Source organism: Gobio gobio (assembly GCF_949357685.1).
Source record: "Gobio gobio genome assembly, chromosome: 4".
Classification (NCBI taxonomy): domain Eukaryota; kingdom Metazoa; phylum Chordata; class Actinopteri; order Cypriniformes; family Gobionidae; genus Gobio; species Gobio gobio.
Genome location: NC_137100.1, coordinates 39,628,955 through 39,655,154, shown reverse-complemented (window position 1 = coordinate 39,655,154; position 26,200 = coordinate 39,628,955). Strand labels below are relative to the sequence as shown.

The following is a 26,200-nucleotide window of genomic DNA, read 5'->3' as shown; positions in this document are numbered from 1 at the left end:
CTGGATGTTTTACTATTAAACTCCTTGCTAAGAGGCTGCTAGCCCGCTCGCAAGTGAAGTTAATAGCTGAAGCCCTTGCATGAACACTGCAGTTAGCTCACTGAGAGTTTTACCTGCAAATGAGCGCTGATATTTGCCCTTAGAAAGTAACTTCCTATTTTTCTGAAAATACGGCGGAGGTCGCCCGTTACCCAGTGACCAGCATTTTCCCTCGGCATGACCGATTTTCTGACAGTATCTGCAAAACCTGTTCTCTTTGCCATTGGGTTGTCTGCTACGTTCTCCTGGAGTTTTAGTATATTCATGACTCTCGGATGCTTGCAAATCATCCTGCATCCCCTTAAGAGCTAAAATAGACACACTTTCTTGTGCATTTTCTGAACTAAATGCTTCAGATTCATTAGAGCAAGTCACCACATCTACGAAGTGAACATGCTTTTTAATCCCATTGCTGTTAAGCATTATGGGAGTCATGCACTTTTCAGCATTTAGCTTAGATTTCCATCTATTTTCTATTCTTGAGCCCCAGTCTACTATTGATTGGAACGTGTTTTTGACTGGATCGACGCCATTTGACAAAGCCCGTTGGATTGGGATGCCAGCATTTTTTTTCACAAGTTGTAATAACGCGTTATGGTCTCGATCTGCATTTTCTAATCCTGAGTGTTCTCTGTAAGTTACCCATAACCGTTCAGCGTAAGTCTCAAATGTTTCATCACTCGCCTGTTTGATTTCTAGTATTTTGCCCCAATCTGCGTGTGTCGGTCCCCTCATTTCTAATAATGCCTGTTTTAGTCGTTCATATATGGCTTTGTCCGTTTCGTCACGGATTCGATCTATTATGCTGCCAGATTTCATGCCTTCGGTTAGTTTTGGCCTGAGCTCTTCAGGGAGAGTGAGAAGTGCTATTTGCCACACGTCCCTAACTTCTAGTTTATACACTGTGGCCTGTAACATCAATGTTTCCCAGTAGGGTTGAAACGGCCCTTTTCTTGGCATTACTCCAACGACTTGTTTGTGTCTAGAACATTCTTCACAGGTTAACAGACGGCTGATCGTTGTGATGTCGTCGTTCGCATTAGTCATAGTTTTAAGCACGGCGACCGTTACTGATTTCTTCGCTGTGTCGTTAGCTTTTGTGCGAGTCTTTATCAGGCTTCGTTGTTTTGGTTGTTCAGGCATTAACACAAGGGCTCAGTTACGAGTTTCTCTCTGTGGCCTGTATCCTAACGCAGCATCATCGTCATCACTATCATTTGGCTTCGCTAGCTCAAAAGTTTCATTCAGTGCTGCTTGTTTTACTGCGGCCACTGGAAATCCTGCATTATCACAACAATCTTCGAGAGCAGATATGTAATTATTGCCGGTTTGAAGTTTTCCTTGTAACTGATAAATTTTTGTTGCCATTTCTTCACGCTGCCTAGCCCTATCAAGCTGCTCGTATGAGACTGATTCGACTTTTGATCTTAACTTTTGTAATTCGTCAGATCGCAATCTTTCAATTTCTTTGATATTTGCTATCGTTCGTTCGTTCTCGACCATTGTCTTGAGATCGTTACGACGAAGCAAATAAACAATTGCAGCGGGATTTTCTTGTATTTTGATTCAGATTTTAGTTGTGCGCCTTTAGCAGAATACCAAGATATAATTTTGTTGTTACTCCATTTCAGGCCCAATCCTTTATCGCTTAATCGAATGAGGAGATCTTGTAATTGTACTCCTAAGATTGCCATAATTTCCTCATCTACACTGCTGCTGTTCTTTCCCTGAAAAGTCATGTTTTACGTCTAATTCTTACACAATATCGGATTTCTACGGTTCCAATCTATAGTGGGCATACCGACCCGTTCTAGAAATGTGTCTATATGTGTGAGTTGCAAATAAAACTTTCCCTCAACAATTCTAAAAGGCAAAGAAGGTTTACTTACTCATTCTCTGGTCGGAGGGTCAGCTTTAATCCATTCACAAGATCAACAGAACAGCTGAAAAAGAGAAGCTCAAATCTCTTGTTGATTTTAAATCCAATACTTCGCTGAAAACACGTTGCTCGTCTGAGTCGCAACATCACGTGTTCGGGGTCACCAACTGTAAAACCGCATGAATTCGCTCCAAGGATCGGTAGCGAACCGCGGTGAAGGCCGCACGCGTTCAGTGTCTCAGCTAGAAGAATGAATTTGATTATAATATTCTTTATCTGACTCAATTTATCATAGTTGTCGCATTTAGAAGAGAATGCCAACCGGTTGTTTGGTCATCTATATTTGATAGTTAATCATACATTTAATCGTTCCGTTTTAACCCTTTGTTGCAATTATACCGTTCCACATTGGAGATAGTTAATAATTACAGATTAATTCAGAAAGGATCAAAATGTAACAATTTATTAACAATCAAGTAAATGTAAAATGTCAATTACATCATAGACAGAAATCGAAACACAAATTCGAATTATGGTTACACTTAAAATAGTTTCAAATAAATGTAAAACATAAACCCTTAATTATGCTCAGTAGGCCTCTGCCTAGAATGTTACCTGTGAGATAGAGAGAGAAAGAGAGAGAGAGAGAGAGAGAGAGAGAGAGAGAGAGAGAGAGAGCAAGCTCTCTCCAGAGAAAGCCAGAGAATCCAAAAAAGAGCGAGCTACAGTTGAAATCCTTTTTTATCCTTTTCCCTGATGTCACCAAATTCAAATCTGACTCTTTTAAAACTGACCAATCAGACCAAACCGTAATACATTTGAAAATAACCAATCAGACAAAACTTCCCCCATTGTATCAAAGGTGCGAAAACCTTTTGGCCAGTCGGCCAGTCATTCTTTTGTCTTTCTAACTCAAACTGGCCCTTCTGATGGCGTTAAGGGGGAGGGGGTTGAGTCAATTTCAATATCTTGATCACAACGATGGTAGTTAACAGCAAAGCAGATGATTTTGTTCTATTTCAAATATCTTTGATTATTTTCCACCTTACAATGGATAGAGTTAAAGAGATAATGTACAAAATTGTCATTTTGAGGGCACTGCCCAGTGACTAGCTGTTGTAACCCTAAAGGGTTTTCTATCTTTTTTTTTTTTTTTTTTGGTCAACCAAGGCAATTTTACAGATGTTCTTCTCTAAATTGTTTAAAAGTTTTATTATAGAAGGTTTCAGTGAGAAAATTCAGGGTGTTAAATGGTATACATGTAACCATGATTTGTCTGTTTTTCTTCACAGGTAATGTATGATTTATAGGTGCTTAATGATCTTCATGGAACCTGTTCAAAGGTACTGTGCACTCAGATGATTTTTCCCTTCTCTTTGACTGTTTTACTGCTGGGAGGACACCATGAGTTCGTCTTTCATCTTATTTCATCTCTTTCATCTTCTAGGCAAGGATGCTCTGCCTTTTCTCTCATGAAATTTTAAGAAAATCATCATGCCAGAAAGGCAGTCTGATCTGAAGTGTTTAAAATTCAGACGTTGTGTGTGACAAACACAAAGAAGGCCATTTTTTGGACCAAGCTTTGACTTGATAAGATGAGAAATTAAATGACATCTTACTGGATGCCAAATGTGGATGCTTGTGCTTTCACCCAGTTTAACCTGAGGAATACACCCTGAGGTTCAAAATTACACTAAATGCCAAGACCACAACGAATACGGATATTCCCATGGAAAAGGTCTTGATTCTAAGCCACATCTCAAACTGATTGAAGTACCTAAACAGTGGATAATTGAGAGGGATTTCAATTGCATCTCGATATCTAGATGGTAAAATTACTGCATTTTGTTAAAATTGCCTCTTCAATTTCTCTTTTTTGAGTTGTAAAATGACTACTTTTTTAAATTGCCTTCTCAACATGTTCACTCACTAATCAACATTGAATGGATGTCAGCAGCAAAACTTGCAGGTTTCTTGCTGGCATGTTCACAGGGTGAATGTAGCAGATTTTGGTCTATGACTAAATGAGGAGCATCATGAATCTGTATTAGCATAAAATAGTTCAATGTAACAGAAAGGCCATTTTGCCATTTATTTTCACAAACACTCACCAGTTTGAGAGCTGACATGGGGGACAGTGCCTGAGGATCTTTTCAGACTCAAAAACTCAATGTAAATGAGCTGTTGAATAAGAGCTGTGCCTTAAAAAGATGGCATTAGTGGTCAGAAACCATGAGAACCTGAACGGCACTTATATGTGGAACGAGTCAAGAAACACATCCACGAGGGAATGGCAAGTGTCCAAACTGTCACTGGTTATTGCATGTCACTGGTGGTTACTGACATAGTTATGCATTTTTCACAGTTTCTCTTTTGGCAAACGAGAATCTACGCTGGTAATTTTGTATGTGTAGGAAAAAAAGAAAAAATGTTGTTGTCTGTGTTTCTAATGTAAACCTGGCTGTTGATTACAAAGTGATATACTTGCCACACAATGTATTAATGCTACAAAGTCTCCTGTGAACGTCTTTTTTCATGGTGTGAAACTTTTCAGTTTGGTAATATATCCTCTTGGCTGCAATTCTGCATCTTATTGTGATTTGCAATGATGTGTAAACAATGAACAATCAAGCGAACAATCTGTTCAGAAAATAGTCATTAATTGAGGTTGGGTTGCATTTTTTTGTTTATTTGACTAAAATGCTGTGTAGTTTGTCTTTGGGGTGTTCTCTCAGAGCGAAGCATACACATAATGAATGTTACTGTATCTAATGCTCAAATTACAAAAGGAATAATTGTCATTATATCGCCTGCTTGTTGCATAAAGTGCATGAGACAGAGAACAAAAGTTGGAGAGAGAAGCAGGTCCGTGTTGAAATGTGTTACTGGTTGATGGTCATTATGAGCAACTTTAAATTTTTGTAAAAGTGAAAAGCAGTGTGGGGTGGCAGCCTACTTGTCATGTCAGTGTGTCGTAACAGCATAATCATGTCTATACAAATATTTTTGGGGACATATCTGACAGTATATTTGTTGGATGTTGGCACTAATGTTACCATTGGAACAAATTAATCTCAACAAAGAAAGATGCTATAGGGTGATGTAGCCTAAACAATATTATTTTGAAATACTGCACAGAACACAGTGGACAGGACATTTTTACAGGGAGAAAAACATCTCCTTTTGTCTCTGTCTATTTCAAAGTTGTTAAATGTCTCCAGCACTGGCATTCACACAACAACATTGACATTCAGTTTATTCTTCTTTAGAATCTGGAAACATTCCCAACATCAAAGGAGTGAGTTGATAAGTATGCAGTGAATTTATACATGATTCCCACGTATATCATCCACAGTAGCATCAAGAACCTTCAGTTCTATCATCCTATTTCTGAACACAGAAGTCTCGTCTGACCAGCCCAATTTCTACATTTCTGCTTGAATTAGCGCATTTTCCTGGAAAATTATTTAACACTGATTAAAATGGTTGAAAAAACCATATGGTTCCATAGTGCTGACACTTTAATGTCTTTTGGCAGTGCCTCAACTGTTTAATGAGTGGGTAGATGACATGAAGTGGCACGAAGCTATGTTGATACGTATCCTCCATACAGCTCTGAATCGTGGTGAAGTTCAGAGGGCTTTTTGTCCACATTATAGGAGCACTCATATATAACTTACATAGGAGTTGCTCATTTTCTCTCATCAGTCATTGACATGCAATGCATATGGTGACAGAAATGGATATTATTTTTAGGTTTGTTGGTGCACAAAGCAATTCATTTCAGGAATTATTTTAGTTTGTTGTTGTTGTGGCAGATTGTTGATGTGACAGATGGAGAACACAAATGGAGATTTTTAACTTCAACCGTTGCTGTGTGTCACTCATATAATGCATGTCAATGGGGTCTAATTCTATTAGAGTAAAAAAAACATGCACAGACAACTTCAAATTAATCCATGCGGCTCGTGACGACACATTAATGTCTTAAGACACGAAACGATCGGTTTGTGCGATAAACCTCACACAGGAAGTGATGTCTCTACACTAGATCGTGTACATTGACCTTCTTTCCCGGAAGTGCTGCGCTTTCGGGGCTGTTGGACATGGTGTTGTATTTGAGGTAAAAATTATATAAATACTGTTCGGTTTATCGCACAAACCGATCGTTTCGTGTCTTAAGACATTAATGTGTCGTCACGAGCCGCATGGATTAATTTGAAGTTGTCTGTGCATGTTTTTTTTACTCTAATAGAATTAGACCCCATTGACATGCATTATATGAGTGACACACAGCAACGGTTGAAGTTAAAAATCTCCATTTGTGTTCTCCATCTGTGAAACAAAGACACCTACACCTTGGATGGCCTGGGGGTAAGCAGATAAATGTCAAATTTTCATTTTTGGGTGAAATATCCCTTTAAGAGCACAAATCTGCACAAGTATTTTGATAGTGTGCAGCAGGCTAGAAGCCCATGGCACCTGATCTGAAACCAGTTCTGTTTCTTCTGTATTGAATGTTAAATGTTCCTGTTTCATTTATCAAGTGGCAATGATAGACTTGTGTTTAAAGTTGACATGAAACAATCCTCTTTTCTTTTCTATTGTGACGTATATCCAAGTGAAACTGCTTCTCGAAGGAAAAATGTAGGGCAGGATTTGATTTTGTCCATCATGAATTCATTGGCTCACTGTCGTTTACTAATTTGCTGTGATCTCATGTGAGTGACAGGTTGCTGGAGGGAAGGGATTATTGTCTTATCCTCGCGCCAGTGCACACGTTAGTGTCAGAGAAGAGATGTTTTTGCGAGGGGAAGTTATATTGTTTAAAGAATATGAGGACACAATAACTTAAAACAGTGATGTGCTGTGCATGGATACATCATTCATTAAAAAACACTGCAATATTCCTCAAAATTAATTTTCAATGCCTCATTATCACTTCAAGGATTTCACTGGTAATACAAAGTTTAAAGTAAAAGTGTGCGCTGGAGAGTTATTAAAATCTTGATATACCAACACCAGGTTATCTGTCCATGCAACAGCTGCATTGCTAATTTGAACAAGTCTATATCTCAAGTAAATGGGAGAAATAATGGATATTACAGAGATATTTGTGACAATTAACATCCATGTACCCTTACGTTATTATAAAACTGCTGTGTGTATTGTTTTGATATGTTTGTAGATTATTTAAGAAAAAGGTCTCCAAATACATCACCTTTTATTTTAACATATTCCAAGACTCAGCTATTGATAATTGGTTTTCGGGCCCCCAGGAGAAGTACTTTGCTGTAGGAATTTTCCTTCGAAACATTCTGACAAGGTCAATGGTATAGATACATTTGCTCAACATGTTTCAGTGAATGTGAACATTTAATCTGGCAAAACCCAGATAATGAAAGCAGTCTGGTGAAGAGTTATGTGGTGGTATTAAACTGTAAATGTTGTGCTATATAATCCCTGTGTTTGAATTTTTGTACATGGAATGTCAAATCTATGAAACCGCATGATGTCATATTTGAATATTTTCTGGCCATAGGAATTTTTGTAATTGTTTAACTTGTGTGTAAAAACCTGGTATCAGAGTCAATTTACTGAACAGCACTTATTTGCATTTTTACACTGAAAACAGCAAAAATGTTGTATGGCATGATGGAGTTGTTCTTTTTTTCTAACAGCTTTCAAAATTTGTATAGCTTTGTGCATCATTACACGATAAGATTACATTTGGAAGCAACTGCTCATCTTTTAAAAGTAGACTATATGTGACTAAATATTTACTATATATTAAATAAAAATAACTAATGAATACAATTTTGTCTATTGAATGTGTTGATTGTGTCTGAGAAATAAAACTACTTGTGTGGCCTGATTTTAGAATGTTGACACCTGCGATTTGCTGGCTTTTGCAGTACAAAGGTATGTTCACATTCTTCCCTAATATTCACAAGCATCCTTTATTAATTTCTGTAGGGTTTGGGATACAAATGAGTGCAGTACCAACCTTTAACATGAAATTGATTGCCATTGTTTTTGTCTAAACTTTCGGATTTAATTATAGACATATACCCTATAAAATGCCTTTAAAACAACAATTTCTTCATTGAATGGACACAGAACATTGTTGTATTTTTTTCCCGATTCCCTCTACTTGGAGAAACACAACAACTCTGAGAAAGCAATAGGCCCCCGATGGCTATCTTTAATTGTGAGACAGATTCAGTCATTTCAAAATCACATTCTTCATTTGTACTCTCTGTGCTGACGTCACATCACATCCACCTTTCGTCCTCTTGCATTGGGTGTCCTACTTTGTATTCTCCCTATATATGTTAGAATAAGGCCATTTGTTCATGCATAAAGAGTTCATGACTGAGGTTTTTGAGAGAAGAAGAGGTAAATGGTAAGCCTTCCCATGACAACGCCGTGCAGCAAGCAAAAATGAGAGATGGCACTTCGGCACTTATGACAAGGGCTTCCTGAGGGATGACTTTAAAAGAGCTACAAATCTTCCATTATTAGATAATCTCTAAAACTCTTGAGATAAGGGAGAGAGATGTCAGTTCTCCATTAGAGGATTACTGTAAGTGCTATTAATTAGAAAGAGAGATAGGCTTAACCTTCTGTTGATTCTGAAGGGAGAATCTTCTGCTACTTTTCATGTTTTTGCTTCTCATTGCTACTCAGAATTAATGAAAGGATTAGTTTATATGATCATGTTATATGCTGACTTGGGTGCTTTAACTTCATCAGTGACAAGGGATGTGTTTTGACAAATGACATGAATGTTCTAATGCAATCTCACAGTCAAATGGAAAGCATATTAAGTAAAACAACTTGTAATTGAATTCCTACTGTAGATTGGATACTGGTAAAAAGCATATTCAGCCTTTGATTAACTTAACTAATCTTGATTGAATAAAGTGTTTACATGTACAAAAAAATGCTGATTACTATTAAAAAATCTCATAAAATCCTTGCAACACAAGAACATATATTAAGTATTATTATTTTTATCCCTATAAGATAGTACTATACAACTGCACTGTAAAATAAAAGTAATGGAAAAATCTAGTGAATGCTGTAATCATCTGTACACAAAAAAAAAAAAATTAGAAATGATGCGGATGTGAAAATAACGTTGCATTCCCAAATGCACATAAATTGACAACACATGCAGAGATTGAGGTTGAGAGAAAGATGTGTTGGACAGAGATTGAGGAGACTGAAGTCCATAACCTGAAACACTAGCATTCAAGCACGTCTGCATGAGGTGCTGTAAAAAGCCTTTCAGGAAAATGAATGTCACATATTCCGGGTACATCTTCTGATGTTTCTGCTTCAAGGAACTCACTCTTGGGTGCTTAAGTAAGTTGAGACTGTAAAGAGGGTAAGAGAGAGAGAAAGAAAGAGAGTATTAGATTGGGGGGGGAAAATGCAGTGTTTCCCTGGCGCTTATTTTATTCAAATAATATAATACATTTATTATTTTAAGTGCTGGAGGAGAAAGTTTGAAGGCATGCAAACACAATAATGAAAGCGTTCTAAAAATGGCAGAAAGTGATATTAAAGGGTACTGTTATGCAGTTTTAGACTTTTCCTTACACACACTTCTTTAGACGTCCTCATGGATTTACTCAGAGTGGCCACAGCTGTCTCTGCTCTGCCAGCTGTGCCAAGCTCCAGTCATGTGATTGTTATATATTTTGTAAAAGGTTTTGTAGTGTTGTATACACACACACAAACCCAAACTATAGCCTTTGTAATGTTTCAGTAAAGTGAACAGATTCACTTGAAATCTAGGCTACCTTGTATTTCAAACACGAATCATTATTCATGAATCATTATTAAAACCTTCTATTATTAAAACCAATCTATTTTTGTAGATTATCCACAATATAAGTGTGGATAAGCCTGCCTTGCAATGCACATTAAATTGCAGACATTGCAATAATATTTTTTTGTTTGTAAGGTACATTGTTTATGTTGAAGGGCATGAATATTCCTTAATAATTTGAGCAGTAGTCCAACTTCACTATTCTCGACTGTTTATGGGAGAATCCTGTCTGACCCGTGCACAGAAAAAGGACTGTTGTTTTTAAGAACCTATAGTGGTTTTACTTAGAAAGTAGTATATCTAGGTATTGACTCCTTTGTCTTGTCTTTTACCTATATTAACAGCATCTTAGAGCAATGAATATACAGCCTATACATAAAAGTAGCACAACCAAAGAAAACACAAAGTAATACACAAACATTAATGAGGAAAGTCTATATGGAAGTGCTATAGCCACTTCAAAATCAGCCTTTTAGGGCAACAACAAAAACATATTTTTTTATGATCTTGAGATGTACTCAGTTACATTTTCTCTGAGTGCGTTTTTCCAACTGTGACATTGTGGCTGCCACTGTGATCAAAGCAATCATGCACCGGAAATCTGTCGGTCAATACATTTAACAAATGTAGGAAAGAAAGCAGGAAAGTGTACAATAAACGAGAAACAGAAATATCTAAGTATATTTGGGCTGCCCTTGTACTCAATCTTTTGATCAAGATATACTTAAAAGTATAATTAAGCTTGATGCTTGGCTTGAAGTTGTTTCCTCTTTTGATTGAGTAGCCTATTAATTTTAATAAACTCTTATAAACTTACAGAGTTTGAAAAAAATTACTTTGTTTGAAAATATTGATTTATAAAGAAAACAGATATTTTCCTAATTCTGAGTATCACTGGGGTTCAGTGGTAGTGTACATAGGAATTTACTTCAAATCTAGCCTATTTAACTCTTTTTTCCCCACCTTTAACTGAATTTTTTAGTCTCACGTAGCCAGACCTTTAGATTGACGACAGAAGGTCGGGACTCCATTGTAGCTTTACTAGTAGAGGACGTTTGACTGACATGTAACGCAACCAATCACAGTTCTTTTTATTCCACGTCACGTTTAGTGTGTGACAATGTAAAGTCGATGTCCCTACAATAACAGACCAGCGTGCATCAAATATATTATTAATTCAAGAACGTTGTACAAGTTTACTGCAACAATGGAGTCGTGAACTTCACATACTTTTGAAAATCCAGCGTTTAGTTGATCCTGTTAAGCGCTCATTGTCACAGTTGTAAACACGACGGCTTTCTTCTTCCACAAGGGAGTTGGCGTCACGACGGCTTTGTTTCCAGGTGGACCGCTAAAGAACACAACACACACGTCTCCCGGACATCCTGTAGAGTTTAACCAATCAGATGATGACGTGATGTGAAGTGTTTGTAATTAATACCAGTCTATGGTTAATATGCATGTTCAGCAGTCCATAGGCATGATGTCTATCGTGTACATGAATGTGGCTGACTCCCTGACTACTGAACTAGGGAGCTGATTGAGACGCACCCTAGAATTTTCAGGTTATCTTTCACTGTTATACAAAGGGGGCGCTATTACGCATCTTCTGAAAGAGTACGGAATCTCTGGATCAAAACACAGGTGAAGAAGAAGCAGAAAAACGTGATAGAATAAACGCAAATGTAAAATAACGCGATCATCAAACATGAAAGGTGCCCTAGAATGAGTTGAAACAATATTTTAAATTGTTCTCTGATATCTACATAGAGGGTATGTGACTTATTTAAGGGCGAAAATTGTCCAGATATGGTTTTACAGGTCCATTTACAACCCTAGAAATTGTCCCTAGAATGAAATGGTCTGTTTTTGTCTTATTTGGAAGGGTCATGAATATTAATGTAGAGTTCTGCTCTGATTGGCTGTTTTACTGCGGCTCATTTTAGTAGCAGCAAACACATCTCTACTGCCCGGCATGACAATGGAGAGATTATGCATCCAACCTTATATGTTTGATCCTTTTTCTGATGAAGATGCAGATTTTGAGGAACAACCAATTGTTTTGAGATTGGAAATGGACGCTTCTGAGTGGTAAGTTTAGTCTTTATTTTCAGTAAGAACCTGCAAAACGTAACGTCAATACTAGAACTATATAGCCTAAACGTTAACTAGCATATAACATTAACTTTACACGTTAACTCATAACGTCAGCAGTCACAACTTTGTTTTTAGCATTGTAAAAACATTTTAATTATTGTAATGCGTCACCGTCTGATTTTACAATGATAGCTTCTTCACTTTGAATCACGAACTCTAAACAGCGAACTGGGTAGCGCGTAAATATGTTGTTTGTACAGTACAGTTTTTTTAAACAAATTGACTAGATGCCTTGTCAAATGACTATCGTTTAAACTTAAGTGGTGGAGAAGGTGATGGCTAGAAAGATTGAGTGAGCTATCTGTAAGCAACTAAACTAACGTAGTTAGCTCCTGAATTATGTGTAGATTAAATATAGGCAAAATTATAATTCTATCCCACAAAAGGGTTTGCCATATGTATCTATGGTTGTATTTTGTAGATTCATATTACAACACTGGCAAGAAATAATATTAACCTTTGTCATTTGACATTTGTCATACTGTATGCTACTTGGAGTTTCCTATTGTTACTGTACTAGCATCTTGCGTTGGATCTAGACAACACAGGGGATATTATCGTTAATGTTGTCTCACTAAGAAACTTTCAATTTAATCAGAAATGTTCCCCTTCAAGGGAACTCGAGCTGCGTCACCGCTTTGGGAACGCCTCTGCGTGATTGCGTCGTGAAGCACGTATGTCATCAGTCCAATAGAGAGACGGAACGTCATAGGCGGGTGACGTCATAGACCCGGAAGCAATAAAGCACACCGGCAAACACACGCCGTTAGCTTCTGTTGCCTTCAACAAGCGCTCTGTGTTTCTGTCCATGTGATTTGTGTTGTGTCTGAGTTCAGACTGTTTTTGTTGTTTGCACTCACTCCGCACATTATATAAGAGAGAAAATGACGAGCGAACAGCGTTACAGACAGTGTGTTCCTCCCTGCTCTCGCTACATCACGAGCGGGGATACACACTTGATGTGCGTTGTTTGTTTGGGTGAGCAGCACGCGCAGTCGGCACTCGAGGGTGCCGGCTGCGAGCATTGTGAGGCGCTGCCTCTTCGCGTGCTGCGATCCCGCCGGGCGCTCTTTGAGGAGGGCGTCCCGGCTAGCGCTCCCCACGGCACGGGTCCCGCTGCTGCTGAGGCTCAGCGGCGACTCATGTCGTGGGGTTCGCAAAAGGATCTGACGGAGGGGATGGAGACGGGCCCCGCCCTATCTCTTCCTTCACCCGCTAGATCCAGCGCTGCTTCTCTGGGTTCGGGAGCCCGCTCTGCGGCTTCTCCCACCCGGGGAGCGGCCGCGATGCTGCAGCTATCTTCCTCCGAGGAGGTTGATGTCTGTAGCATCGATGCAGGGGGTGGAGACTCGTCACTTCAGTCCCCTGCAAGTGATGAGCTCATGGAGGTGCTGAGCAGAGCGGTGGCCAGTTTACACATTGACTGGCCACATGAACATCATGAGCGAGCTGCCGTAAAAAGCAGACTCGACGAGCGCTTTCTCCCCGCGCGCTCTGTTCAGCCTCCTCGAAGGAGTCTGCCGTTTTTTCCCGGACCTCCACACCGAGGTGTCGAGGTCTTGGAAGCGGCCCGTGTCTGCACGCATTTTCACCCCGCAAACGTCTGTTTATAGCAATATCGCGGGGTATAAGAGACACGGTTATGGTCAGCTGCCTCGGGTTGAACAGACGCTTGCGAGCCATCTGTCACCTGAGTCTGCATCGACCGTAAAGGCTCCGACTTTGCCCACAAAACCTCTTAAAGTGACATCATCTTTTGTGGGCAAAGCATACTCGGCAGCAGGTCAAGCCGCCGCGTGTCTGCACACGATGTCTATTGTGCAGGCATATCAGGCTGATCTGCTAAGGGACCTGGGGGAAAGCCACGAGATCGGAGTCGATACTATTAATGAACTTCGATCGACTGCCGATCTCGCTCTCCGTGCCACCAAGGAGACGGCCCGATGCGTCTGCCGTTCTATGGCAGCCCTGGTGGCCACGGAGAGGCATTTATGGCTGAATCTTACGAACATCAACGAAAGGGACAAGAGCTTTTTGCTTGATGTGCCGCTGTCTCCGGAGGGCCTGTTCGGTGACGCTGTCACCACGGTTACCGACAGGTTCCTGGAGGCGAAAAAACAGGCAGCGGCGCTCAAGCAGTTCCTTCCCCGTAAGCCCCAGGTCTCGTCTGCTGCTGGGCGGGAGCAGCAGATGCCGAGTACGAGCTCCTCACACAGGGCGCAGCAGAGAGTGAGTGTCGCCACTCGTACACCCCCGCAGAAAGGGTCGTCGGGTGCGCGGCGCTCACAGGCGCAGCCTTCTAACCCCAGGGCTGATCTGAGGACAGTCATTGTGGCGATCTGAGGTCATTGTGGCTGATCTGAGGACAGTCATCTGATGTACTCGCGGTGCAGAGTACATCAGAGACCAGCCTCGAGAGGCTGGTCTCTGATGTAGATTTTGTGTCAGAGTGGGAAAGTCTGCCTCACATATCTCGTTGGGTCCTGCGATGCGTAAAGTTGGGGTACGCGATTCAGTTCAGATCCCGTCCCCCCAGGTTCAACGGGGTCCTCTCCACTGTGGTGGACCCGGTGCAGGCTCTGGTGATGACTCAAGAAGTACAGACTCTGCTGCAAAAGGGGGCTATAGACCTCTGGGCTCAGGGAAAATTGCTGTCAGTCAGGGCTATGTACATTCCTGGGCGGTTGAACGTGGAAGCAGACATCCTGTCGAGGCAGGGGCCAAGGCCCGGGGCTCCACTCTGGCCCGGCCGGGTATGGTTCTCGGATCTGGTGTCTCTCCTCGACGGCTCTCCCCTGGAGATTCCGTTCAGGAGGGACCTTCTCTCTCAGGCGGGCGGAGTTTTTGTTCACCCCCGCCCGGAGTTGTGAAAACTGTGGGCTTGGCCTCTGAGGGGGCCCAGCTCATAAGTTCCGGTCTCTCGACTGAGGTTGTTGAGACCATTCTACACTCCAGAGCTCCTTCTACGAGGAAACTTTACTACCTAAAGGGGAGACTCTTCACCCTATGGTGTCGAGATCGCCTGCGGGATCCAGTTAACTGCCCTGCGAGCGTGGTGCTGGAGTTCCTTCAGGAGAGATTCTCTGCTGGGTTAGCCCCCTCCACACTAAAGGTGTACGTGGCGGCCATAGCAGCTTACCACACTCCTTTGAGTGGAGTTTCATTAGGGCGACACCCGCTAGTAACCCGTTTCCTCCGTGGAACCTTGAGACTGAGACCTGTGACACGCACCAGGGTGCCGGCCTGGGACTTATCTATCGTCCTTCAAGGCCTTTCCGAGGCTCCCTTCGAGCCGCTTGAGGAAGTTTCTGAGAAGTTTCTCACTTTCAAAACTATTTTTCTTCTTGCTATTTCTTCTCTTAAAAGAATTGGGGACTTGCAAGCCCTCTCTGTTGCACCCTCGTGCTTGGAGTTTTCCCCGGGTATGGCTAAGGCCTTTCTCTCTCCGAGGCCCGGGTATATTCCTAAGGTCCTCACTAATCCTGTGAGACCTATTGTGCTCCAGGCCTTCTGTCCTCCCCCCTTTACGACGTCAGACCAGGAAAAGTTAAATCTGCTTTGTCCCGTTCGTGCTTTAGACGCCTATGTCCACAGAGCTGCCCTGTGGAGGAAAACTGATCAGTTATTTGTTTGCTACGGACCTCCATCCCGTGGGGGTCCGGTGTCAAAGCAGAGGATGAGCAAGTGGGTAGTCAAAGCTATCTCACTGGCTTATGTGGCGGCCGGACAGCCCTCTCCTTTGGCTGTTCGGTCCCACTCCACTAGGAGTATGGCTGCTTCTCAAGCTCTCTTGGCAGGGGCCTCCCTGCAGGAGGTGTGTGATGCGGCGGGGTGGTCCTCGCCGCATACTTTTGTCAGGTTCTATGAACTAGATATTTCTGCTACTCCGGGGTCTCGGGTGCTCGCCTCGTAGCTGTTACAGGCGGGCATCCAGACTCGCATGGGGACGTGGGTATTCTCGTTCCCAAAGCGGTGACGCAGCTCGAGTTCCCTTGAAGGGGAACGTCTCGGTTACGACTGTAACCTTAGTTCCCTGATAGGGAACGAGACGCTGCGTCACCCGGCCATACTCCTCGCATGCCCGCAAGCGCCTTGTTTCAGGCCTTCTTCAGAAGCTAACGGCGTGTGTTTGCCGGTGTGCTTTATAGCTTCCAGGTCTATGACGTCACCCGCCTATGACGTTCCGTCTCTCTATTGGACTGATGACATACGTGCTTCACGACGCAATCACGCAGAGGCGTTCCCAAAGCGGTGACGCAGCATCTCGTTCCCTATCAGGGAACTAAGGTTACAGTTGTAACCGAGACGGTTTCGACAGTCAATAAGTGGATAAAATCGCTACTTACTGCTTGTGGGAATATATTTGGAATTGCCCCTTCTTCAGTATCAGACGTTGAGCGAAGCCTGCTTGATATTGTCCCAGGTTAGAAAAACTGTCTGTGGTGAAATGGGCCGAGCAAACGAACAATTTTTAATTAAATTGTTGCGGTATCCGGGTATAGATAATCATCAACCATGCCTGTTGACAGTTTTGTTCTGTGGGAAGGGTATGAAAAGTCCTCACATCCCCTGCACAGCCTAGAACATAACATTTATTTCCATGATCTGCCATTTTCGCTATCCTATTGACGCTTGTTTATTCACAATACCTGTAGAACTTCCGATGATTCGGCTGTGCAGTTCCGCCTGGCCTTGAACATGTGCTGGCATATGCAAATGTTGGGGGTGTACATATTAATGATCCCGACTGTTGCGTAACTGTCGGTGTTATGTTGAGATTCGCCTATTTTTATGTGGTGTTTTTCACGCACAAGATTTACATATGAAGGAGGAAGCAATGGTGTTTGAGACTCACGGTATGCGATTTCCATTTACTGAACTCTTGTTATTCAACTATGCCAAGGTTAATTACATTTTTCAATCTAGGCACAGCATATAAGTTCAACTGCCTAACGTTACCAAATTAAATGTTGACCCAGGAAGGGTTAACAACTGTGAAGCTTTTGGGGTTTTAATGGACGTTTTGATCATCGTTCTGAATTTGATGCCCGGACGTCGTCTTTGAAAAATTTTTTTTTGAAAAAATTGAAAAACAAATTGTGTTTCTTCTTCTTCTTCTTCTTCTTCTTCTTCTTCTTCTTCTTCTTCTTCTTCTTCTTATTATTATTATTATTATTATTATTAATATTATTAAACTTACTCACATTCAAGTGCTGATAAAAAGGATGCATAAAATGTTTTTAAAATGGAAAGAGTTAAAGTACAGCTAAATGTACATTTCAAGTATATTTTAAAAAATAATAATAATTAAAGCTGCTAGCAGCGATGAAAGGGCCCTCGCACATGCACCGCCACCCGGCGGCCTCAGGAATACAGTGAATAGTGGGCGACATGCATTTAAGCGGGTCAATATAGGAGAAATATGGCAAACTCACTTCAATGTGCCACACTTCCTTCTGCCTGCAGGTCGCGCTTCGACTATAACTGAATATTGCCATGTAGAGTCTTCAGGTCAGGACTATTATCAAACGTGAAGTTTGAGGCAGATCGGACATTGTATACCTGAGTTACAACAACTTCCTGTTTAATGGCATAAATCACATACAGTAGCACGTATCCATGTGTTGCAAGATTTATTGTGTTTCTAGCATGTTTGGGATTTCATGGCATATTTAAAAGTGTTTCTGGGAGTGAATTATAGTATAAAGCATGCCATTTCCTGTTGCCAGCAGGTGGCGCTATAACTAACTGAATATTGTCATGTAGATGGGTTTAGGTCAGGACTCTTATCAAACATGTGAAGTTTGGGGCAGTTCGGACATTGTATGCCTGACTTACAACAGCTTCCTGTGTCATGGCGAAACATCAGATTTTGTCAGGTCACCACGGACACGCCCTTCAGGGAAAACTCAAGATCTTCACAATATAACATCACCAAGGCCTTTAGATTAGACTGACCAAATAGGATGTTGATTTGGTTACATTTCAATGAGGAGTTAATCACAGTGTTAAACATGCCATTTCCTGTTGCCCACAGATGGCGCTATGACTGTCACTGAATATTGGCATGTTGATATCTTCAGGCAAGGACTCTAATAAAACATGTGAAGTTTGGGGCAGATCAGACATTGTATGTCCGAGTTACAACAATGTCCTGTTTCATGGCGAAACAACGAGATTTCTGAGGCCGCCACGGACACGCCCTTCAGTGAAAACTCAAGATCTTCGCAATTTAACGTTGCAAAGGCCTTTAGATTAGACTGACCAAATATGATGTTGATCTGATAAAATCTCTATGCGGAGTTGATTAAAGTACAACATCTGGAAATGGGAAAATTTGCAACAATTTAGTAAAGAAAAATCTAAATATCTCACTTCCTGTTGGCTTTCAGATTTCGTACCAGGAGACTTTTTTGTAGGTATTGGGCTGTTACATGTGTGTACCGAATTTCATACCTGTACGTGAAACGTAGCGGGAGGGGCACTTAGTTGAAATGTTGTGGGTGGCGCTATGGAGCCATTTTGCCACGCCTAATTCTGAAACTTATATATAGATGTCTTCAGGCCAGGACTCTTATCAAACATATGAAGTTTGTGGCAGGTTGGACATTGTATGCCTGACTTACAACAACTTCCTGTTTCATGGCAAAACATCAGATTTTGTGAGGCCGCCACGGACACGCCCTTCAGTGAAAACTCAAGAGCTTCGCAATTTAACGTCGCAAAGGCCTTAAGATTAGACTGACCAAATATGATGTTGATCTGATTAAATCTCTATGCAGAGTTGATTAAAGTACAACATCTGGAAATGGGAAAATTTGCAACAATTTAGTAAAGAAAAATCAAAATATCTCACTTCCTGCTGGTTTTCAGATTTCATACCAAGAGACTTTTTTGTAGGTATTGGGCTGTTACATGTGTGTACCGAATTTCATACCTGTACGTGAAACGTAGCGGGAGGGGCACTTAGTTGAAATGTTGTAGGTGGCGCTATGGAGCCATTTTGCCAAGCCTAATTATGAAACTCATATGTAGATGTCTTAAGGCCAGGACTCTTATCAAACATATGAAGTTTTTGGCAGGTTGGACATTGTATGCCTGACTTACAACAGCTTCCTGTGTCATGGCGAAACATCAGACTTTGTCAGGCCGCCACGGACACGCCCTTCAGGGAAAACTCAAGATCTTCACAATATAACATCACCAAGGCCTTTAGATTAGACTGACCAAATATGATGTTGATCTGGTTACATCTCAATGAGGAGTTAATCACAGCGTAAAACATGCCATTTCCTGTTGCCCACAGGTGGCGCTATGACTGTCACTGAATATTGGCATATTGATGACTTCAGGCAAGGACTCTAATAAAACATGTGAAGTTTGGGGCAGATCAGACATTGTATGTCTGAGTTACAACAACTTCCTGTTTCATGGCGAAACATCAGATTTTGCAAGGCCGCCACGGACACACCCTTCAGGGAAAACTCAAGATCTTCGCAAGTTAACATCGCAAAGGCCTTTAGATTAGACTGACCAAATATGATGTTGATCTGATTAAATCTCTAGGAGGAGTTCGTTAAAGTACAACGTGTGGAAATGGCACATTTTGCAACAAAAAATAAAAAATATCTGACTTCCTGTTGGTTTTCAGATTTTGCACGTAGAGACTTTTTTGTAGGTATTGGGCTGTTACATGTGTATACCGAATTTCATAGCTGTACGTGAAACGTAGCGGGAGGGGCACTACGTTAGGTGGCACTGTCGAGCCATTTTGCCACGCCTAATTCTGAATACCATAACAGACGTAAATTTTCGCCAATTTGGACGCGTGTGGAAAGTTTTGTGAGTTTTCGAGCGTGTTTAGGCCCCCAAAAAAGCGATTCATTGGGGAGAAGAAGAATAATTAAAGCTGCGAGCAGCGATGACGGGCCCAAGCCGGTGGCACCGCCACGCCGGTGGCATCAGCATAACTGTGCACGGCAGGCAATATGCATTTAAACAGGATAATTTTTTTAAATCGCTCGAATATGTCACATTTACCGCAGCAGCTGGTGCCACTATCACCACAAGCCACACCCATGATGTCATTTAAATGTAGATGATTTTTAATGTCATGGGATGAAATAGATCTCTTTCAAATATGTGAAAAGTTATCTTTTCCTGCTCAAAATGTTATAAGTCCAGAAGGCCAGTATTTAATTCAAGGTATTTGTATAGTTCTTTTTTTACTTATTCACAAGTGATAGTTATTTGTGATAGTCTATGATATGAAAGGGGTAAATTATCATCATCAAGAGAGAAAGGCACACACACAAACTCACAGGGTGAGAGAGAGACCCCACACACACACACACCCAGGGTGAGCCTGAGAGTGAGGGGGGAGGGGAAGGACTGAGAGAGAGGCAATCTGCACATTGAACAAGATTCACAAGATTTTAACAACAAAAAGAAATAAAATCTAAAATCTAAATGGTGGGAGAAAGTTTTTTTTACTTCAATCTCTGAAAACATTATTTTGAATATATTTGAAATCACAGATGTTGGGTGATGAGAATTGTAACTCAAATATAATTTAGAAAACTAGTCCTGTCTGAATAGTGATTTGTCAGTGAGATCAGCTCGGGCGCGCACACCGTCTATGGGTGATGTCACGTATTTTGCGAAATGCGCAGTTAGGTGATGTGTCGCCCTCCACACGTTGCGAAACAGACTCCGAAATGGGGAAATGTAAATTTGCGGACTCCTGGTTGGAGTAGGATGAGTTTAAACAATGACCGCAGGGTTTTTCTATGGTTTTTCCTGCATAGCGGCCACCTCCGTCACATTTCGTGCCACCTCCGTCTGTCGACAAAACTCAAGACAGGCAGTCACTTGCTCAGATTAGGCATGTCGTGGTAATTAAATAATCATCAGAAATATATATTGTCACATGATCTTTCAGCAATCTTTATTAGTATTTTATGATTTGCTAGTACAAAGTCATCTAAAGCCATTCCATAGCTGAATGTCTTTCCTCCGCTGTAGCATGTCTGCTCCCTGGTTCAGTCTGCCTGGCACATGCACTGCTTTTAGTGAATGTAATTTGCCTTTTGCCCAAAGGAGGAGATGTCTGACCTGTTGGTTGAGCCATCTCGACCTGAGCCCGCCTTGGCGGTTTATGTAGGAGATCACAGTCGTGTTGTCCGTGCGGACTAGAACATGGTGACCTGAGAGACGTGGTAAAAAAGTCTTGAGGGCTAGCACTACTGCCAGCATTTCTAGGCAGTTTATGTGCAACCGTGACTCCGTGCTCGACCATGAGCCGAAGGCCGGTTCGCCCTCATACAGAGCGCCCCAAACTGAGTTGGAGGTGTCCGTGGTGACCACCATCCGTCTGGAAACTGTTTCCAAGTGACCACGGGGCCAGGGCTTTGACACAGCCGCGGCCCACTTTGATCCAAAGCTGGCCTGAATGCCACGCTTGGGAAGGAACCCGTGATTTCAGCCAGTACTGCAGGGGGCGCATGTGCTTCATACCCAGCGGAAGTACTGGAGAAGCTTTTGCCATTAGGCCTAGCATTCTCTGAAATTTTTTAGGGGTGTGTTGGTTCCCATTTTGAATGAACATGCAAGCTGCTGTGTAGTCAGAGCGCGTTCGTCCAATAGCCACGCCCTCATTTGGGCTGAGTCTAAAATCGTTCCCAGGAAGGAGGTTCTCTGCCTGGGAAGCAATAAGCTCTTGGCTGTATTTATTCTGAGACCCAGGCATTCTAGATGGCTGAGTAGCATAGATTTGTGAGATTTTATTTCTTCCTCTGACTGGGCCAGTATGAGCCAGTCGTCGAGGTAGTTCAGAATGCGCATTCCCGCTTGTCTTAAGGGGGAGAGAGCTGCATCCATGCACTTCGTGAAAGGACAGGCCAAATGGCAGGACTGTGTACTGATAAGCCTTCCCGTCGAACGCGAATCTCAAAAACGGTCTGTGACGTGGGATAATTTGGATATGAGAGTAAGCATCTTTCTGATCCAATGAGAAAAACCAGTCCATCGGGCAGATTTGCGCGATGATCTGTTTTAATGTCGGCATTCTGAAAGGCCTTTTGATAGAGCCTTGTTCAGGTGTCTGAGATCTAAGATGGGCCTGAGGCCGCCATCTTTTTTGGGAACAAGGAAGTAGCGGTTGTAAAAAAACCCTGACTCGCTCTGAACTCGCCTTTATGGCGGTAGAATGCAGGGGAGCACGCATTAAAGCGGACTCGTAGTTTACATTCATTGCATGAAAAACATTCAGAACAGTATTTTTCTCCCTGACCGGAAACAAAAACGGGCCGTGGGGAGAGATGTGACACTGTGTGGACAGCACTTATGTGTAGCGGCACACACCTGAAGTGGGCACGTGCTCTACATATAGAGCGCTCTCGGCGTGAGCAGTAATCTGTGAGAACAGTGCTTATGTGCAAGGTGCATGTATTTTAGTAAGGTCGTTGTTAAAACACAGCGTTGATGTGCAGGCGAGCGTGTTTGACAACAGGCTAGTTGACTGCAATATTTACATCTCCAGTCGCCTGAACCGAGGGGATTGAGAGAATGTAAAGTAAGTCTGTAGTGGTAATCCGGCCACAGCAGGACTTTTGAGTGGTTCTATAGCGCTGAATTAACAGTGCTTATATGAAGGGGTACACCCTATGTAGGGGACACACTGCCTGCAGTCATAACAGAGGAAAGAACTCTTAATTGTTTATTAGGATCACCGTTAATACAGCATTCTGTGTACAGGCGTGCATGTTTTATAACAGGCTCGTTTACTGAGAGAAGTGGTGGAAGGCTTGGCTGCCATTCACTAAATTGAGACTCACTGAGAAACCTGTGAGAGCGGGGCTCGAACCGGCAACCCTGTGTGCGAAGTACACCGTAACAGCAGAGGGCACGGCTATGACGTAAGTCGCACTCTTGACGGTGTTTTCAGTGTGTGTGGCGTGCGTGTTTCATAACAGGCTCGTTTACTACACTGTTGAACCTCTCCAGTCGCCTGAATAGGGGACTGAGAGAAGTGGTGGAGGGCTTGGCCGCCATTCACTAAATTGAGACTCACTGAGAAACCTGTGAGAGCGGGGCTCGAACCGGCAACCCTGTGTGCGAAGTACACCGTAACAGCAGAGGGCGTGGCTATGACGTAAGTCGCGCTCTTGACGGTGTTTTCAGTGTGTGTGGCGTGCGTGTTTCATAACAGGCTCGTTTACTACACTGTTGAACCTCTCCGGTCGCCTGAATAGGGGACTGAGAGAAGTGATAGAGTGAAAAGACGCAGGGCTTGGCCGCCATTCACGACGCCATTATGCGCTAGACAGAGAGGCAGCAATGACGTAAGTCGCACTCTCTATAGTGAGCGCGCTGGGAGAGAGAGGGGCGCACGCGCTGCCGCTGTAGGAAGCGCGAGCTGCAGTGACAACAGCCTGTAACGTAAGGCGCGCTCTCAATATCTCCAGCAGTCTGAGAGAAAGTAATGCAGGAAGCTCCGGCATTAGTTTGCTCGTCCACTCTGGCATTCTCTGTCCGCGGTGCTTCTTAGCGCGGCCCGAGTGAGAGAAGAGGAAGAGCGAGACGTTGGTAATCGTGCGGATTCGTCTTCCTCATTGCCGCCGAATGAGACCAAGCCCTCGGCGTCGAGCGGAGGGAGCAGGTCCGATCGAGGGAAAGTCACAGGGGAAACGTCTCTCTGAGGTGAAGACGAGTCACGCGGGCACTGGGCCGACGTGAACTCGCTAGCCTCGGTATACTCAGCCCTCTGGCTCCGCCGTTCTTTCCCGCCGAGGCTCGGGCGGAAAGGGGAACGGGAGAGCGCGAGGGCCGGGGTCGCGCTCTGAAAAGAGCGCTATCCGCGAACGGAGGGAGGAAATGGGCATACCCTCGCAGTGAGAGCAGCCGGACCCGGCGAGAGCAGCGTCCGCGTGGGCCTTGCCCAGACAGATCACGCACCCGTCGTGGTTATCCTCCTAGTGCAGGTAAGTACTGCACACAAGTGATATGTTTTTCTCAGTATTGTACAGAAAGGATACACCGTAGTGTTTCACCAAAGAGCGCAGGGGAAAGGCGTGACAGCTCGCGGGATCGCTGGCGATTTGAGCGCGCTGAAAATACAGCAGGCCGCTGACTCTCGCAGGACGTCCGGGCTGGTTAGTTCGCTATTCCGCTGCAGGCTCGTCAATTCACGGTGAAGGTGATGTAGTTCGAGTTTATCAGCGAGGACCGTAGATCGTCGCTGAAGGAGATTAATCTGACGTTTTTGACAGTTACAGCGTATTTTATATGCCCCTTTCGCGGGCTCTTGCGCTCAGCTTCGCGGGCTTTGTGCCCATTGGTTCGCTCAGATTACGCTGTTCTGCCATTGGTTCATGCAGTACCCACTGGCCAGCCAATAGCGTGCGAGATGTCTCGACACTGTTTTGACTGGGCAGTAGCACTGCGTGATTTTACAATTACTTCAGTATATTCGAGAGTAGGAGAACCTACCCATACAGCGTCTTAAGACGCAGTACGAACTGACCGTTCGAAAGGGAACTTCCTGTCACATGAGACTGCCAACTTCCTACTCCTTATTCCAGGGAGCACAACGAAGGCAAACCCTCCCAAAGAAAGGATATTTTCATGTTCCTAATAAGTATTTTTAGTTGACATATATATATCAACGTAATCATGAAGGTCTCTAGAATCATCCAAATAAAACAAATCTTACAACAGATCTATAGTTTTTAGTATACTTAGTCAAACATAATAAATTTGATTATGAATACAGATTGATCTGTTGAAAGCAGTTATTTTGAGTTAGATGCTAAATGTTCTCCTCTTATACATATTTGACATTGAAGGAGTGCATACAACATATTTGCCCACCGGCAACTATAGTTGCCACAGATTCAAATACGATTTTCAAGAAAAAATACAAAAACCTGGGGAAAATAAACGCAGAACATGCCATTCAGAAAAAAATTGGGCACAAATGGGTTAAGTATTTATAAAAACTATATAAACAAAAATGCTCCTATAGTTACTCCAAGACTTAAAAAGCTAATTATGACTTAAATGATTCACAAATTATGACCCATAAACTGGATTAACTATACCCTCCACAAACAAAAGTGCTATTATGGATACACTGTACTTACCACTACAAAAATTAAAATATATAAGTTCTTGTAGCTCTATCCCTTTCTTAAATAATAAAAGATGAACAGTTGTTTCTGGCATTTCTATTCACCTTCAAAATTGACGCAGCATTAAAATTTGGCTCGTCTGGATTTCCTTATTGTCAGTGAAATGCGTAGTAATATGTAGATAACTAGCTAGCTAGTGATAGCTTAGTGACAGCAATAAAACGTCCAATGCCGTCCAATATTAGTTGATAATATCGATAATACGAAGTAAATTTATTTAGTTTGACAGCTTTATGGCTGAGATGAGAAGACTTACCTCTATACTGGGCTTTCTTTTGATTGTGTGCCTTTCTCTTTTTCCGTCCCTGTGCACTCGAGGGTTTAGACCACATTTTTGAAGAACGCGCCAGTGATGAGCACTTGCCTGACCTAACGCCTGAACGCCTGTGCTTGACAATACTCACTATCAATTCAATCTAATAATCAGGTTAAGTAATTAAACGTGCGGCTGAGGGGGCGCCCAAGGATGATCATGTTTAATAAACAGTATGTTTTATTTCGCTTGTTTTAATTCGATGCTTAATGGGAAGTAAGTTAAAGGGCGCCACTAGAGGGCGCCTGCGCGCGCCCCCAACACATTTGTCGCCCTAGGCACTCCCGGCGCTATGGGCGGGCCTTAGGGGGCCGGGCCCGCCCACAGAGCTCCTGTGCCCCCCCTCCATCAAATTTACATTTAAAAATTATTTAAAAAATAATAATAATTTACGTGTAGTATTTATATATTTATTGATGTGTGTATTTAAGTGTAATATTTGACTCATAATCTTATTTAAAAAAACACCCGCGAAGTTTGACTGATTGTTTTCAAAAAAGGGGTTTCCCGCTGACCCGCTCTAACGGCAGCATCTCGTTTTGCCTAAGCTAGCTAGCTAGGTTAAATTTAAATTAATCGTGAAAGTGAAAATATTAAAATATGGATATACGAAGCTTTTTCAAATCATCAGCTTCTGGAGGGAAGAAACTGACACCTGGTGCCTGAAACACCTGCTACAACGACAGAAGCAGCACCAGTCATGATCCAAGCTGGTGACCTGCAGATTCCACTCCCAAAAACGTCGACTTCAGCTGTATTAAGAACGTGAGTAGGGCAGTTGG

At 42.5% G+C, this 26,200-nt stretch overlaps 1 protein-coding gene across 1 annotated transcript in view; it reads left to right on the top strand.

Annotated features, from left to right (window-relative positions):
- Positions 1-3,228, top strand: part of LOC307124709 (neuropeptide FF receptor 2) — a gene marked incomplete at both ends in the record, with an annotated part of 42,399 nt that extends 39,171 nt beyond the window's left edge. The window contains one exon of the mRNA XM_079814131.1: positions 3,211-3,228. Within this exon, the coding sequence (XP_079670257.1) occupies positions 3,211-3,228 (18 nt within the window). The remainder of the gene's footprint in view (positions 1-3,210) is intronic.
- Positions 3,229-26,200: the final 22,972 nt, after the last annotated feature.